Consider the following 16124-nt stretch of genomic DNA (forward strand, 5'->3'; position numbering starts at 1 on the left):
TCTACCTTTCGAGGGACAAGGATCGTTTATATAACCTGCAGCGACGTCACCATATCAGTGCCACCAAAAGAAGGCATTCTTCTCAGGCACCACCGAATCGCAAAATAAGAACTTAAATAAATAACATCTACTCATGGTCTCTGAGTGTGGGATAATTTTGGTAAGTGCAGAAAACAAAATAAACAAACTGAAGATAATTACGTTTTTCTTTTCGAGTCATCCTTCTGCGATTTAGTTTGGCGTATATAAGTATTGATGACCAGCCTACTGCTTTTGATGGTGTTACATAATTGAATATAAATATATACATAAAGCAGTCACATCTTGAGGATCGAAGTTAGGGAAAGCTGTCACTCCATTTTGGGCACCCTGCCACTGGACCACCATGCTCCCCTAAATATGATGGAAGTATGGAATGAGTATAAATATTCTGAATATGAGTAATGTGCATTTTTAGTTTTCACAAGGGCTGCATCACCAACTGAAACTTGGGTTTTATGTTACAGCAGGACAAATCAATTTATTCAGTCCTGCAGAGCTTAATGGGTTTCTGTGCAATACTGACTTGCTAGAGACTGAGACGGACTAGCAGAGTGTACAGTATGAGAGTGAAATGGAGGGGAACAAGGTTTATATAAAGAGGGAAAGGTAGAGGGGTAGAAGTAAGAGGATGAAATAGTGGGATGGGATATGAATTGGGGAATGGGCAGCCAAATGGCAGAGGACGTTGTGACATGGAGGCGATTTCTTTGAAGCATCCTCTTACGGAATTAAGGCATCTGGATAGACAGACAGATAGGAGGGAAACCGCAGATTTCACTCATCGAGCTGAAGATGATAATGAGTGAGTTACTAAGCTTGTTCTCTTATCTCCATGGATTGCTGATTATCAAATAAATTACGAAGAGGCCGATAAACTGTTATCTCCTGCTTGTGCATTAAATGATCTTTATTCTAGTACACTGTTTCTACGTATTCGACTCTTCTTTAATACATAATCTCTCTGAACAATGCATAGCCAAAAATTTTTATTTTGTACGCAGGTTCTATCATTTTATCGCTTAGTTTGACTGTTACAATTGTTTATTTTCATCTCTTTGCTTTATATATACACGTAGATATTGAGAAATACCAAGCGATGGCGCATAAATTACAGAAGACATTACATCATCGCCAAAATCCTTTTGAAAAGAATCATTCATAGCCCATGGCTTAATGATTTTTGAAGGGAAGTAGACATATTTCATCAAATACATAAAATTAGCATATAGTTTTAATAAAGACGACTGCGTAAATAGGGAATTGCTTTAACGATTTAGATAAGTATCAGTTAGTTTGACTTTATTGCTTTCGAACGCATTCCTCCGTCAGTCTGCTAAAATGGCGGAGGCAGGTGTTGAAACAGCTTCGTCTTCGGCCACATTTTTCTGTCACAAGTGCAATGTAGAGATCACGCCACAGTTACCGGTGAGTCTATGAGTTTTTAAGGGTTTTCTGAATAGCTTGGTGATATTCTAGGGGGTCTCGGGGCCTTGAACTAGCCTGTAAATCACATGACACTGAAGTTACTTCCTATTATCACTGGGGAAGTATATAACAGATGGCTCTATTAGTTCTTCTCCAGCTTTGTGTATATTTATGTACGTATATAAATCACTCATTAATTCATATCCTATTTTAATCCTTCATTATATATTCCATTTTCAGGAAATTAGTGATACTGTCTTTATGTGTTCGTGTTGGACATTTTCCGAGAGATTTTCATACATGTTCAAATTACGTTCAGGTGACTTTAGCCCTTTGCCAATGGTGACGTGTATCCTGCCTGATTCTTGCTGCCGCCAGACATTTGAATTCAGCTTAGGGGGAGATTTTTTTTACATATTGGTGGTGTTAGTTGTAGCCATAATTAACCCCTGTATTGAAATAAAAGTGTAGTTTTTATTAACTGGTATGCTTGCAGCTTTTGCATTTTGTTCTTGCTTCATCCAGAGAGTTTGTTATTGTTTACCTTTGCACCATATTCATGCAGGGAAGTGCCATGAGGCCATTATTTTTGTAAGTATTGCTGTATTCATTGCAACTTGCTTACCATATACAAACAGCCATTGCAAATCACCATTAATTTCCCAGAAATATTTATAAATGTTTACATTGGAAATCACATCAGATGGAGGGCCTCATACTGCCCCTGTGTAAAGACGTTAAGTTAGGTTAATATCTTTACTCCGGCAGAAATTGGTTTAAGTTGTAATTGCGTCATACTGAAAACCTTGGGAAAATGACAGTTTTAATCCTTTGAAGGAGTTTGGTTTGCCGGTGAAGGTAAAAATTTGCAGATAATTGTATTTGTCTAAGAGAAGATTTACTCTCAATATGATTAATAGTTTCAGATGGTCACACCCCAGTGAAAAGTGTGTTACATTAGATTATTCATGGTTAGGTCTTTTTTATTATTATTTATTTCTCACGGTAATGAGGGTTATAATTGAATGAATCGCTAAAAAACAAACATCAAAGCAATCATCCCTTATCTGTCTGAAAACATGAATTTACCCTATCTAACCTATAGAATGAAAACTGTTGTAAGCAGAATACAAGTAAAAGATCACAAGTTATCCTACGTTGCTTCAGTGTTACGATTTGTTACTTTTTTGCTGTTTTGTTATTTTTGTCGTGGTTGATGATCATTGATTATTTTTAAAGTTCTTTCACCATGCAGTTTATGTGGTAAATTTGCGGTTTCCGACAGTCACGGTTCTATGTCACTTTTCTCTAACCTAACCTAACCTATAAAGCAGCCCTACCTAACAACCAATAATAATAAACCTTACTGAACAAACCTACCTGAATTGATTCCTTGATATTGTAAAGGTGTACAGAAGTGCATTTTCAAGTACAAAGAGGATTCATCAATAAACAAGGAAAACATGATTATACAAGGGATTGATTAGGTTAGGATAAGTTTGGTTAGGTTAGCATAAAATAGGTTGGGTTACAATATGAAAATTTAGGTTAAGTTTGGATAAATTGCACTGATAAGGCTAATTTTGTTCCAAAAATGGTGTTCTAAGATGGCGTCTGTCTGTCTTCAGCGCACTGCAAGATGGTACTGGTGTCCCTCAGTCTTCAGCACTGTTGGAGATTGTAAACAAGCACCATGTTTAAAATGCCATTCACCACATATAAATGAATTAGTCAATCAATAAAAATCATCAGAGCTTGAAAATGCACTCAGAAAATACTTAAAGATTCCCATGAAGGGTTTCAGTAAAGAAAAAAGTGAAGAAAACTGCAAGAGATGGAGCAGTGTGGAGACCTGCTATTAGCTGACCAAGGCTGACAAATACAAGCATGTTGGAGCCTCTATAAACAGTATTACACAACAAATTAAAATACAGTAGTCTGGAAATGGCAAGAATAAACAAGATAATGTCACCTGGATTCAGGTAGTTTGAAGTGATACTGAATGCTGCACAGTGTCAGCGGTGGCTCAGTCGGTAGAGAGGTGGCCTGTGGTCATACTGGACGCAGGTTCAGATCACCGCTGGGGCAGGGAATAGTTTAAGGATTTGAATTTCACATAAAGCAGACTTTTCCGATCTACCAGAAGACCTGCCGACATGTCGAAAAAATACCCCCGCTCATACCAATACACCAGTCCTGTATGAGACAGCCCTAGCCCGTATTCAATATGGACGGTGGGTGTTAGCGCCGAAGTGGTGATATTTAGGGGTGTATGAAATGTAGGCGGACTGCTGGGCCTTGAGAGCAGGCTGTGAAGCCTATGCCCAGAGTCGAGCACATAAATAAATAAAATAAAAAAAAACTTCTGGTGTCGGCTACTGTCAGGAAGCAGCTTGGCCAGAACTTTTAATGGCTGCAAGCCCTTTTCATTCAGTGTTTTCCTGTTCCTGGGCCAGTTGCCATCCAAGGCTAATAAGTCCAGGTATTGTTGGCTTGTGTTTCAGTCTATGTTCAGGAATGTTTATAAAAAGCAGTGAATGTCAAAGCTACACTGAGATTAACAAGTGACCTTATGATCACTTCCATGTCACAAGTAATTCCCCCCCCCCCCACTGTATGCTTTTGAAGTTCCAGTGGTATCGATAAAGCTGATTGGCCAGCGTCCCTCAGTTTACAGTACCAGTTGTATGGGAAAAGTTGATAATCTGGGACATAGCACGAGCATATTGCGAGGATATCCTGTAAAAATCCAGGCAGTACCGTATGAGAGTTAGAAGCTGTTTTGATTGATATATTGCTGTTGTGAATACACTTGATATTTATGGTTAACACAGAGGTGTTTATTCAGCTGCAAAAAGTCCCGGCAGATAGAGGAGTGGTTTTTAGTCATTGGTAGTCTGGTACCGTATTTGCTTCTGATGAACCGTAAGAGGTTGCAGTAGAGGTGTACTGATAGTTTTCTCTTTCCAGTATTATCTGTAACCCTTCACTGCTTTTGTATTTTCTATGTTATTTTGATTATTGTCATATAATTTTATTTAGTTTAGGATACACCCCTTGTGGTAAAGGGGTTTTTGAAGGTCATATCTAACACCATGAGTTTAGAAAGTCTCATGTAAATAATCAGAAAGAGCTACAAATATAAATTAGCTACATCCTTGCCATGTAGGGATTGATAGAAGTTTCCCAAATATTAACACCATTATCATCCATACCTCCTTTCCCAACCCAATATGGGATGAGATAGGGTTCAGAGCTGAAGAAGCTTGATAGAATGAGATACTAACCAGCATTTGCCCAGTTGAGTGACCTACACTCCCGCTCACTCACCAGTCAAACCCTAGGAATCCTGATAGGTCAGAAAACACTCTGCGTATAACTTCACACTCACCCATGTGATGAGAGAGTCCAACAAATGTCAAGTTAAAAGAGGTACCAAACCTCCTTTGTTATTGTCTGTTTATTTTTTATAGGATTACGTGTGTCCGCGATGCAACAGCGGATTCATCGAGGAGCTTGAGCGTGGTGGGCAGGACACAGACAGTGAAGACAGCTCCAGTGATGCTGAGATGGAGCCGTATGACGTGTGGGACATGTTAGTCCCGGATGCAGCACCAGGTGGGGCAGCGGCTTCCCCATCATCATCAGCCTCCTCGTCAGCTTCAGGGCCTCGAAGAAGCCAACGCATCAGGCAGATCGCTCAGAGACGGAGGAGGTGAGCACTTTGGCTCCTCTGTGGGGGTGTGGTTGTGACTAGTTGACTATTATTATTATTGCCATTATTATTACTGTATTATTATTATTATTATTATTATTGTTATTATTATTATTATATTGGTGTTATTTATTATATTTTTATTATTTTTGCCTGTGAGGTGGGGTCAGGAGTTTGGGGGCTTGAATGGTGAATGAATATGCGACCCATTTCAAATAATTGGGTATGCTGTTGTTAATGCTACCTCTATTATGTTCTTTTTTCGTGCCATCTGAAGTCATCCTTACCTCTTTTGGTGGGAAAAGTTTGGGTTGATGATGATGATGACTATAATGATCATGATGATTTTCTGTAACCCAAAAAACCATTTACTTTATAAGATGTAACTATATACAATAAATCCTACTTATCATGTCACCATTTTTGTTGATTTTCGCAGTTATATGTAGCCATGTGCAGAACTTGACTGACAGTCTTTTGCCAGCATTGTTTTATGCCTTCCATATTTTTCATTCCCCCCCAAATAACAAAGAATGTCCTTCACTGTCATCCATCCATCCATCCATCATCCAAACCTTTGTTGCCCCATGAGGAGCGTAGGAGCCCGGGGCTAGGCAAGTTGGTCCTTACATTTAAGATGAGAGTGACCAGCCTCACTCATCCCTGAGTGGCATTACGTGAGCAATAAACCCCAACCATCTCTTAGATATAAACCTTCACCGGCTCAATCCGATTGGAGCGCCTTAATTACCCACTAAACCACCAGGCGACATAATTTGGTTATTTGGTTACCACTCAGTGTAGTAAATGGTTTCCTGGTGTACAGGAAACCATTTGTCTTGTCACTCAGTGTAGAGTCACCCATAGGCAGAAGGAAGAGGAAAGAATGAAGAAAAGATGCCTTCCATATTTTTCATTTCTCCCCAAATTACAGAGAATATCATTCCCATTCATACTGTTTCATTGTGTGTTTCATATTGCCAATACGTACAATGAGTTCATGTAACACCCACCATTGCCACAGCCAGCAGAGAAATGCTGGCTCGTTTTTACTAATATGTGATAATGTACTGTACAGAAAATTGCCTTAAAAAATTCCCTTGCTCTCTTTAAAACTAAAAATGCCTGTTCCCTTAATTTACTCTACCAGGTGTATAGATTTTTTTTTTTATATATATTTAAACATCAAAATATAAGGACAAATTGTGATATTAATCCCATCAGTCAAGTGACATACACTATATTTCATTCTTCCTTTCTGCAGATTATTTTATTTGGTTTTGGAGTGACTTTGAACTGGAGGGGTTAAAGTGCATCCTTCATTAACTCTTTCACTATACCCCTTTTTACAATAACTTGGTCTAAAATTGTTATTTCTCCTTCTCTAACTGACCTGTAAGGTTGAGGAACGCCATTTTGTCAGTAGAGAAGTAATTCGCTTCATCCAGTAAAAGTGAGTATTGATCTATCTGTCCATAGCCTGATGCCAGAATCTCATAAGGGGTGGCTGTTGACATTGAGCTAATTGTTTTATGAGAAGCGACACTAATCCTCCACCAACCTACTTTTTGACAAATAAAAAAAGAAATGAGTACTGGTATACAGTATGATATTTGTCTTTTTACAGGTTTAACACCGGTGATCGTCACTCAGCACTTGCGCCCCTCATCCATGACCTCATAATGCACATGACTACGGGTGTCATCGAGGCCAGTGTGGGGGGTGGTGGTCCTGGGGGGGTCAGCGCAGAATTCCCAGGGGGTCCTCCAACCACCGGGCCGGTTATGTTTGACTGGCCAGGCTTCCCAGTCCTGGTGGCGTCAAATTTGGCCTCCAACCCAGGGGACTATGCCTGGGGTCGAGGGGGCCTGGACGCCATCATCACACAGCTCATGAATCAGCTAGATGGCACAGGACCACCACCACTCACCAAAGATCAGATTTCACAGATACCTACCACAGCCATCACCAAAGAACAGTGTGGTAAGAACTTGTGTCGCAGTTTGTGTACAGTATTCTTTGTCATTGCCTTAATTAAATCATGCAGCTCATGAACTAACTTTATGGTACAGGACTTTCACTGCTCACTGAAGAACACTGTGGTAAAGAAATTGTGTAGCACTTTGTGTAATTGCCATTACTAACTCCAGTAGTGTGTAAGATGTATGAGATAGAGTTGATGAATGTAAGGGCCTTGTTGATGAATTGATAAATAGGACACCTCTCACTGGACATTTCAAAAGTTCTGAGTGTGGAAGACGTACGCTTGTGATGCAGAATTGAGATATTGAAGGCTTCATTGACAAATATACCGTATATCCTGTACTGACTATGGCATGTTACAGTAGACTGTCTTTGTTGGTCTTTTGTAATACTTTCCTTTTCCTCATTTGCATTATTAAATATGTCAGCATAACTTCCTAACTCATTTTTCAGCCAAATTTAGTTTCTTTGGAAGATTCAAATTGAGAAAGATTAATAAGAATGACTGAGAGATTGAGAGAGGTTATGACATTTCCTTGAGGATGCAAGGCATTGGAGATGACGAGTATCACCAAGTTACTTATGCAGACAGGGTGACGCTTGCCATTTTGCATTGATAACCTTTAACCTTTTTCTTCCCTGGATGGACTTGGGCATTCTATTGAGGGTAGATCCAGGTTATTTTATTCAGATGAAAAAAAAAATAATATTCACAAGGATAATCAAGACACTTCAAACTGTTGGCTGCTAGAATTACCCTTAACAAAATCATTTTGGGGTTGCCAGGTTAAATTGACTCATCCGTAGCAGTAGAAGTATTTGCAACCCCAGGCACGTTTGAAATGTGAACTGAGTGAACTGCAGCATTGAATTGCCCTTCTCCTGCATTCCACTATCCTCCTTTTGGGGAGTAAAAGCAGGCAGCACCTCCATCCAATCACATCAGTGCCACCACATGAAGGCATCTCTCCAACACCATCCATTGAAGTCTATCTGTCTATCAATAGCCAGACACCTTAATCCCATAAGGGATGGCCACAAACAAATCTCTTCTATGTTGACATGTCCTCTGTCATTTTGCTGCCCTCCCCCCAGCTCACACACTCCTTTCTCATGTACTGTAGAAGTCAGAAGGGTAAACAAAGATATGGAATGCTGGTTTTGTAACAGGGACTACTCCAACAGATCAGGGGCTGCAGTGCTCGGTGTGCATGGAGGACTTCTCAGTTCAGGAATCCGTCCGCCGTCTGTACTGTGAACACTGCTTCCACAACGACTGCATCATTCCATGGCTAGAGCTGGTACGGCCACACATACTTCTTAGTTTTGTATTATTTATTTACTTATATTGAAGTTTTCTATAACTTCTTGACTTTAACCCTTTAACCGCGGGTGTCATTCCAGAGTGACATTGCAAGAACTGGACCAAACCGCGGGTGTCATTCTCGAATGTTTGTGAATATTTTGAATACCCCGCGTTTTTTCCGTGCGCCAATTGTTTCAAGGGAGAGTAGCTATTAAGTTCTTTCACTCCAGCCGACCTCCACCTCCCTCCTCCCACCCCCTGGGCCCCCACCTCCCACCCCCCGGGCCCCCCACCCCACCCCTGACCAACACGCATCAGTATCTGTCCAGCTGTGTGAGTGACAACATCGCTGATGTGGCAGTGAAGTGCGGTCAATTACAGTGCCTTTTACCTGCCTCAGTGAACACAGAGTGGGTGTTTATCGTATGTGCAGTGTTCATATATGTTTATAGTATTATTATCAGAATGAGGTTGGCATTTGGTAATGGTGTGTGAGCGAAAAATAGTGATTACAACACCGCTGATGTGGCAGTGAAGTGCGGGCAATTACAGTGCCTTTTACCTGCCTCAGTGAGCACAGAGTGGGTGTTTATTGTATGTGCAGTGTTCATATATGTTTATAGTATTATTATCAGAATGAGGTTGGCATTTGGTAATGGTGTGTGAGCGAAGGTAATGGTGTGTGAGCAAAAAATAGTGATTTTAGATCGCTCACTTCTAATGGCACTGCCCATCCAGTGGTAGTCAACGAAATCATGAAACCTACATCATTGCAAAGCCAAAGGTTAGTACTTTCTAATGGTACCTTATTTTTCGCTCTAGATTTTATTCTGTGCAGAGTTATAAAGGTTTAAAGTTTGTTTACATTTTGGCTGGAACCCCCACGGGAGAGGCCAGTCGGGGCAAAACAATGCCCGCAGTTAAAGGGTTAATGATGCAGTTTATTTTCATTTAATTATTCTATCTGCAGGTAATTTTTATTTTGTTCATGGGACATTCCGTGGCTACAGTTGGTACTTTTATTTATTTATTTATTTATTTATTTATGTATTTATTATATTTTTTTCGTAACAATTCCTTACATCTTCACCCAGATTCTGAGAACTTTGGTGGTTAGTGAATGAGTGTGTCCATTAGGGCCTGCTGTGATTAGTTGCCCCCTTCCCCCAACATGTATTTATCTTATTTTGCTTTAAGGGTTATGGACTTTGTCTCACCCCATCTTTGAGTGGGAAAAAAGAGGTTAGGATGATGATTACAGTATGATAATGATTTATTATTTTTTCTATCATTTATTTTTTGAGAATTGTATTTGTTGCTTTTTCCTTCTGTGGGTTTTATATCTATCTATCTATCCATCTATATCTGTATATATATATATATATATATATATTAATGTATGTAAAGACAGTTTTTTATTAATTTCAGGAAAAATCCAGTACTGCAGTACTGCTTGCCAGATACATTAGGCCTTCCCTTTGCGCATGTTATGTGTGCACAGATTCCCGGTCTGTGGGTTTAAAAGAAAGGTACCAGTGATGAACCAGGTACATTGTCTACTCAGAAAAGATTTTCGGAATGCATCTTGCCATTTGTACACTATCAGTGGTAGTTAAAGTTACCCACACAGTGAATTTTTTCCACATTTATTCCCTGAAGCCTCTTCAGTGTCACTATCTTGGTCTGATTTTCCTCTGCACTGAATGCTATGCCTTTAGAAAGCATAGTTGTACTCAGTTGTGATTAGAGAGGGTCTCTAGTAGGCAAGATGGGGTCAGGTTGGAGGATGGGTTAACACAAAATTTTTATAATGGGTTATAGGTGTCAGTGCACAGCTCAAGGTTATCACCTTACCCACACACATGAAGGGTTTATTATACGATTTTTGTTTTTTCACTTGCCTTTCACAAACAGTACTGTACTGTTAATATATTGCTTCCCCCCCCCCCATAAGTTCATTTCCTCCTCATAGCCCCATTTCTTAGTGTATTCTTGTTGTCAGTGGACAGTTTTGTTCAGCTAGGAGATACTTTTCCCAACTGGGGGATTAGATAAAGCCATTATCAACGTCTGCATTAAAAGATGCTCTTCCTAATTAGAATAAAGTCATTTAAAAGTAGCTGGAATGCAGTGACCCATCCTTAGTTATGGCTTTGGTTATTCATAGGTTAGTAAGTCATCATAAAACATGCTTAAGTGGTTAAATATTAATGTCTGATGATTTGGTGGTATTACAGATTTATGTTGGAAATCACATAATTAAATTGCAATACTACTGCAGGAGCCATCTTTTGATGGCGCCAATTATTCCAAGAGCTTGTCATTTGCAGGGTATCTGTCATGTGACTGCTGTGAATATAGAGGGACCACTGTTATGTAAAAAAGATGTAACAGAAGCAGTTATTTGTTCTGGACAACACAAACCTCAAAGATTGTAACACTGTTGGATTGGCTCTGTATATACCCTGTCTCACGCTACATGAATTTGTCATGACAGCATGGCACGTGCCCCATCTGCCGCAAGTTGCTCCTTGAAGACGGACAGCCCATTGTTGGGGGAGCGTCAGGCAGTGGCAGCAACAACGCCTCTGCCGGCCCTGGTTCAAGGTGAGCAGGCAAGTAATATCCTTCATCCTATCCTATTGACACCACTAAAAGCATGTATGTGTAGCTGTACCACACAAGCACTCCTGGTTACAAGTAGCCTTGTTTATATCCTTTTGTTTGTGTGGAAGTCCTCAGTAATTTAAGTAAATTGCATCTTCAAAGTCCCATTGCTGCCTGTTGATATGCCAGTTTCCTCCTTTTAACAGTAGCATTTGTGTACAAGAAGTTGTAATATGATGTAAAACTCATCCCTTACTTATAATGAAGATTGCCAGTATTACATGTGTATAACAAAAATTGCCTCAGGCCATTTCAGTCCATACCCAGTATCTAGTCTGTGTCATACAGCAGCATTACTGAAATTTAACACATTCATTTTGAGTTTGCCTACAATGAAATGTGTACTACTGTGTCTGGTAATTCTAAGCAGAAAAGGGAATATTACATAATAGCCAGATCTTTAGTGTATCTCCTAATGAAGGTTGAATTAGCATATACCTTGTTTGTTCTGTTTTGATAGATTGTTGGTCATTGTTTCTTCAGCTGATTTCATTGTTTTTTCTCTTCTGCTTCAGGGAAGCCTCTTGTAGTTAAGGGGATCTTGTTGTAAATAACTTCATCACATTTCTTTCGCCCCAGTTCCTGTTCATTACATTTAGTGCAGGAGAGAGACCTTGAAAGGAGTAATTTGTATTCTGTGTAGCCCATTTTCTTGGGTATTAATTGATAGCTTTTTAAATATTCCTTTTGTGTTGGTCATACCCACACCATTTTGATGTGGGATAATTGAGATTGAATGGTGATGATGATGTTAATGAGAAAAATTGTTCTGTTAAACTATGCATGAAGGAAAGTAACTATAAAAGACAGAACTTTACTACTTTTAATGATAGTATGTAACCAGTGAGAGACTTACTAATTTACCTTTTATTCCTCACAGTACAGTACTTAAGTACAGTATTTATACTGGACCATACAATGGTATGTTTGTGTTGTTTCAGATTCAGTTAATTTTTGTTTTAATTTAATGCTGGTGATAATGCTACCACTTTTCTTATTTCTCTGTCCTTGTTTTCTTGATTCTACCTCACCATATTGTTAGGAAGGGAAAGAATCAAGATGTTAATGATTTTGACAATAATTTTATGTGGCATGTAATGCTGTTGATGTTCTACATCTTGTGATTACTCTTTACTTCTTCAGTGGATCATAAAAGGATGATGATTTTATGTTCGTTTTTCTATAAAGCTGGTATAGCATGTCCACAGCAACTTTATCTTGATTTCTTCCCACAGATTTAGGAACCCACAGTCGGGACCAAATGCTTCGTCCCTCCCCACCAGTAGTAGCGCCTCCTCCTCCTCCTCTGCTTCCTCCTCCGCCAGCACCAGCTCCCCAACAACCAGATCAGGAAGGCCCATGTTTGAGGAAGAGTTAGATTGATGGTAGGCTGCATCAATCTGTGTCTTGTGCTCATAATCGTGTCCTCTTTGGGGCAATATCCAGAAGAAAGTCTTAGCTCCATTCGTTTTTGCCCCTCCTGATGAGCAAGCACTGGCAACTCTGGTGTTGCTCCTGACATTCATCATGGCTGCATTAGTCCCTTGAAACCAGGTGATGTTCTCATAATTTTATTCATGTTGGTAACATGTTTTTGTTCACTTTAGGAATGGATGATGTATTGAAAGGGTTTATAAAGACTCCATTTAACCCCTCCAGTTCAGAAATTTTATGCAGTTTAGGAAAAGTTTGTAATATTGAAGGGGTTTATAAAGGCTTTGTTAACTGCTCCTGTTCAAAGGATTTCTCCGGCTTTAGGAAAGGCCTGTCATATGGAAGGGGTTTATAAAGACTGTGTTAACCCCTCCAGTTCAGAAATTTCATTCAGCTTAGGAAAGGTTTGTCATATTGTTAAGGCAGTGTCTAATGCTACCATTGAAATCTTTATTCAGCTTAAGAAAGGCAAAATAAGTTTAAAATAGTATCTAAACCTTCCTGTTCAAAGTCTCACAAGCTGAAAAGAATTCTCAGAAATCAGGAGAATAAAATGAAAAAGACATCGCTGAGCTCAGCAGGCTAACATTACTTGTCAGCACAGGACGTTTTCAAGCACCTTTCCCCTGGCACTTTATCTTGCATATGGTATTACACCTTGGTGATCTCTTGTCAGGAATTTGTGCCGTATAGAAACTGAAATAGGTTGTAAAAATGGCATACAGTACAAGTGACATTAACATCCCATATGTGGAAATAAAGTGATATGGAAGAGTGGCCAGAAGGACCAAAACTGACAATAGAAGGCATCTTTGTTGGGATTCTCTCTGCTGAACAAAATATATCTGGTGTCAGTGGAATAAAATACGTAAGCGTTGTTTTCTAAGTGGCTATGAAGATTTCTTAATACCTTTTCTGTATTAATTTATTCTGTACATTATACTGCTCCTCCATATCCTCTTGTATGTTACTGATGCGATAGGACAAAAATAAAGGAGAATGTTCAGTACTCTCTAGTATGCTCAGTAGCAGTATAAAAAGTATAAAGGAGAATGTTAAAGTGTAATATGCAAAATGAATCACTAAGGAAGAGGTGTTACAAGGCCTCCTGTGTCACCTGGAGTACATCCCACGTGTACCAACAGCAGCAGAAGGGTTTAGGAAGTAACACCATCAGGCTATGTGCTCTTAGCTCATCTGGGTGTGCAAGAATGTGTTGCTATTTTTTCAATTTACAGAAAGTCTTCATTATATGTTGTTTTTTAATGCATTTTTTTTTACTTTTTTCCAGTTATATAAACCGCATATCACAAAAGAGATTCCGTTTTAGATCCTTTAATGCCCCCCCCCTTCCCCTTTTCCCAATTATATCATCTGTAAATCACAAATAAGATTCCCATTTAGTTCCATTACTATCAACAAAGTGGTTGTAATGCCTCAGTTGGAGTAAATTACCATGCACTGATATGATCCCCCAGAGGTGACTGGAGGTTTTTCTATTACACAGTGCCATCAAGAGAGGCTGATCATCTACCATTAAAGGTACTGGACTACATTAGCATAGCCTTGGGTCCCTACAGCTGGAAAGGGGTAATATGTTATTGACTCTTACTGTTTACCGATTTTCTCCAATTTAGGTGCACATGCTGATGATGGTGATGATGATGATCACTATTTGTAAAGAAATGTATGTGTTGCAAAGCATCTCTGACATACAGTAAGAACATACAGCAAGTTCTCTTTACTATAAATCACAAATTATGACATTCCTTTTTCCTGTTAAGCCACACTAAATTAGAAAAGTTGCTTGTTGAAGTTCCATTGCTCTCATTTTGCTGATTTGTAGTTTCTTTAAAAAAAAAAAGAAAGAAAAGAAGCCAGTTCCATTTTACACAGTTCAAGATGGAGGGACACGAGGCTTGGTTATGGTAATTCAGTACATGTAAGGGTAGATGACCAGTCTCCATCGTTTGGTAATGTTACATGGTTGAAAATCCTCCAGCCACATCTTGGGGTTAGAATTTATGGAAGGCTGCCTCTTCATCAGGGGCATTCCATCCACTATACCACATGTAATGAAGACTTAACTGTATCGCTGTGTGGTGTGATCCAATACCACAGTGGCACTCAAAGACAGCAGCTTGCTCAACTGTGCCGTTATATGCAGAGAAGTGGCAGTAATATGTGTACAGTATGTGTGTGTACTTTATGATTACTATTGGTATGTTACTGCACTGTGTTTCTAATTGGATAATGGGAGGTATTGTTTTTGGCTCTGGAGATTTTGTGGCACCTCTTCCTCAGTGATTTCACTGCCTGTTACACACTAAATTAAAAGCCATTAGTAGAGAGCTGCCAAAGAACAGCAAGGAGGAGTGTTGCAAGGTGAGCCTGTCTGACCCATGATACCATATATGTAAAGTAGACATAAAGCTGAAATGATGGCAGGGATGGTAATAACACCAATTTATCCTTATGACTTATTGGTTAGAATGTCCTGGGTGGGGTGACAGCCATCTCTAGATTTGATTCCCATGAGTTGACAGGGTTTTCGATCTTGCAATACCGTCAAGGGAAGTACCATAGGCTGGTCATCTGCTGGTACCTTGAAATATACTTTACAATGGCTCAGTGGGTTAGAGCGCTCTGCTCTGACCGAGTGGTTGGAGGATCGAATCCACCCAAGGGTCATTGGTAGACATCAGGAAGGGCATCCGGTCACAAAATGCTACACGCTTCAAACCAAAGTCCTCTACCCAGGGGCAACGCCTTAGCCCTTATCCAAAAAAGGGGTACCTGCCGTAAAACTCACTATATATTGGCTGTTACAGTTCGATATTAATACAAACAATTTTGATGTTAAAACAGCGTAAATAACACATGAAAGAAGATTAAGTTGTAATATACCAAAAAATTGCAAACAAGAGAAGGTTGTCATGAAATGCATTATAATTTGCAAGTGAGAGAAGAGTCTGTAATAGGAGGAGTAAATTGCAAATGAGAAAAGAATAAATTGTAATATAAAAAATAAGTTGCTAACGAGCTAAGGTTAGTCACATTGCCAAGGAGAAAAGGTTAGTTGTAACATGTAGAATAAATTGGAAATAAGAGAATATTTAGTTGTCTATCTATCTATCTATTGCCAGATGCCTCAATCCCGTTTGGGGTGGCCACAAACAAATCGCCTCCAAGTCGCCCTGTCCCCCGCCATTTCACTGCCCTGCTCCCAACCCACACCCCCCTCTCTCATATACCTCTCCACCCCATCCCTCCATCTCATCCTCGGTCTCCCCCTCCCTCTTCCACCCTCCACCTCACTCACATACACTCTCTTCGTCAGTTATGTATATTTAGTTGTAATATATTAAATTGCCAAGGAAGATGTGCCACAAAGTCTCCTGTTCTAAATGGGAATACAGCTCATTGACTAACAAATTGTGCTTTAATATAATTATGCTACTATCATATGTAAGAATCAAGTCGGGATTAAATTATTTTAAATGTACGGCCTCAAAACTTGTGTACAGTACTGTATAGGATTATGTATAATCT

General features: G+C 39.5%; 1 protein-coding gene across 2 annotated transcripts; it reads left to right on the forward strand.

Annotated features, from left to right (window-relative positions):
* The first annotated feature begins 1380 nt into the window (after positions 1-1380).
* On the forward strand, positions 1381-15748 carry LOC145411955 (E3 ubiquitin-protein ligase RNF115-like). Of its 2 annotated transcripts, XM_080281926.1 has the most exons (7): positions 1381-1467; positions 4941-5182; positions 6810-7165; positions 8351-8466; positions 10969-11078; positions 12374-12523; positions 14575-15748. In XM_080281926.1, exons 1-6 carry the CDS (start codon positions 1381-1383, stop codon positions 12519-12521), a joined length of 1059 nt encoding a protein of 352 aa, XP_080138052.1. In that variant the 3' UTR covers positions 12522-12523; positions 14575-15748. The 2 variants fall into 2 exon arrangements, with proteins under 2 accessions (XP_080138052.1, XP_080138059.1); XM_080281933.1 differs by lacking the exon at positions 14575-15748 and having other exon boundaries at positions 10969-11086; positions 12374-12499.
* The last annotated feature ends 376 nt before the right edge of the window (positions 15749-16124 follow it).

Source organism: Coenobita brevimanus, chromosome 11, assembly GCF_032717465.1.
Source record: "Coenobita brevimanus isolate Jiangsu-jjx chromosome 11, ASM3271746v2, whole genome shotgun sequence".
In the NCBI taxonomy this organism is placed as follows: Eukaryota; Metazoa; Arthropoda; class Malacostraca; order Decapoda; family Coenobitidae; genus Coenobita; species Coenobita brevimanus.

Bases quoted from the DNA above. Each gene is read 5' to 3' on its own strand.
- LOC145411955 (XM_080281926.1), top strand. From the start codon at position 1,381: ATGGCGGAGGCAGGTGTTGAAACAGCTTCGTCTTCGGCCACATTTTTC. The intron at 1,468-4,940 runs GTGAGTCTATGA...TATTTTTTATAG, and splicing joins AGATCACGCCACAGTTACCG to GATTACGTGTGTCCGCGATG. The intron at 8,467-10,968 runs GTACGGCCACAC...TTGTCATGACAG, and splicing joins TCATTCCATGGCTAGAGCTG to CATGGCACGTGCCCCATCTG.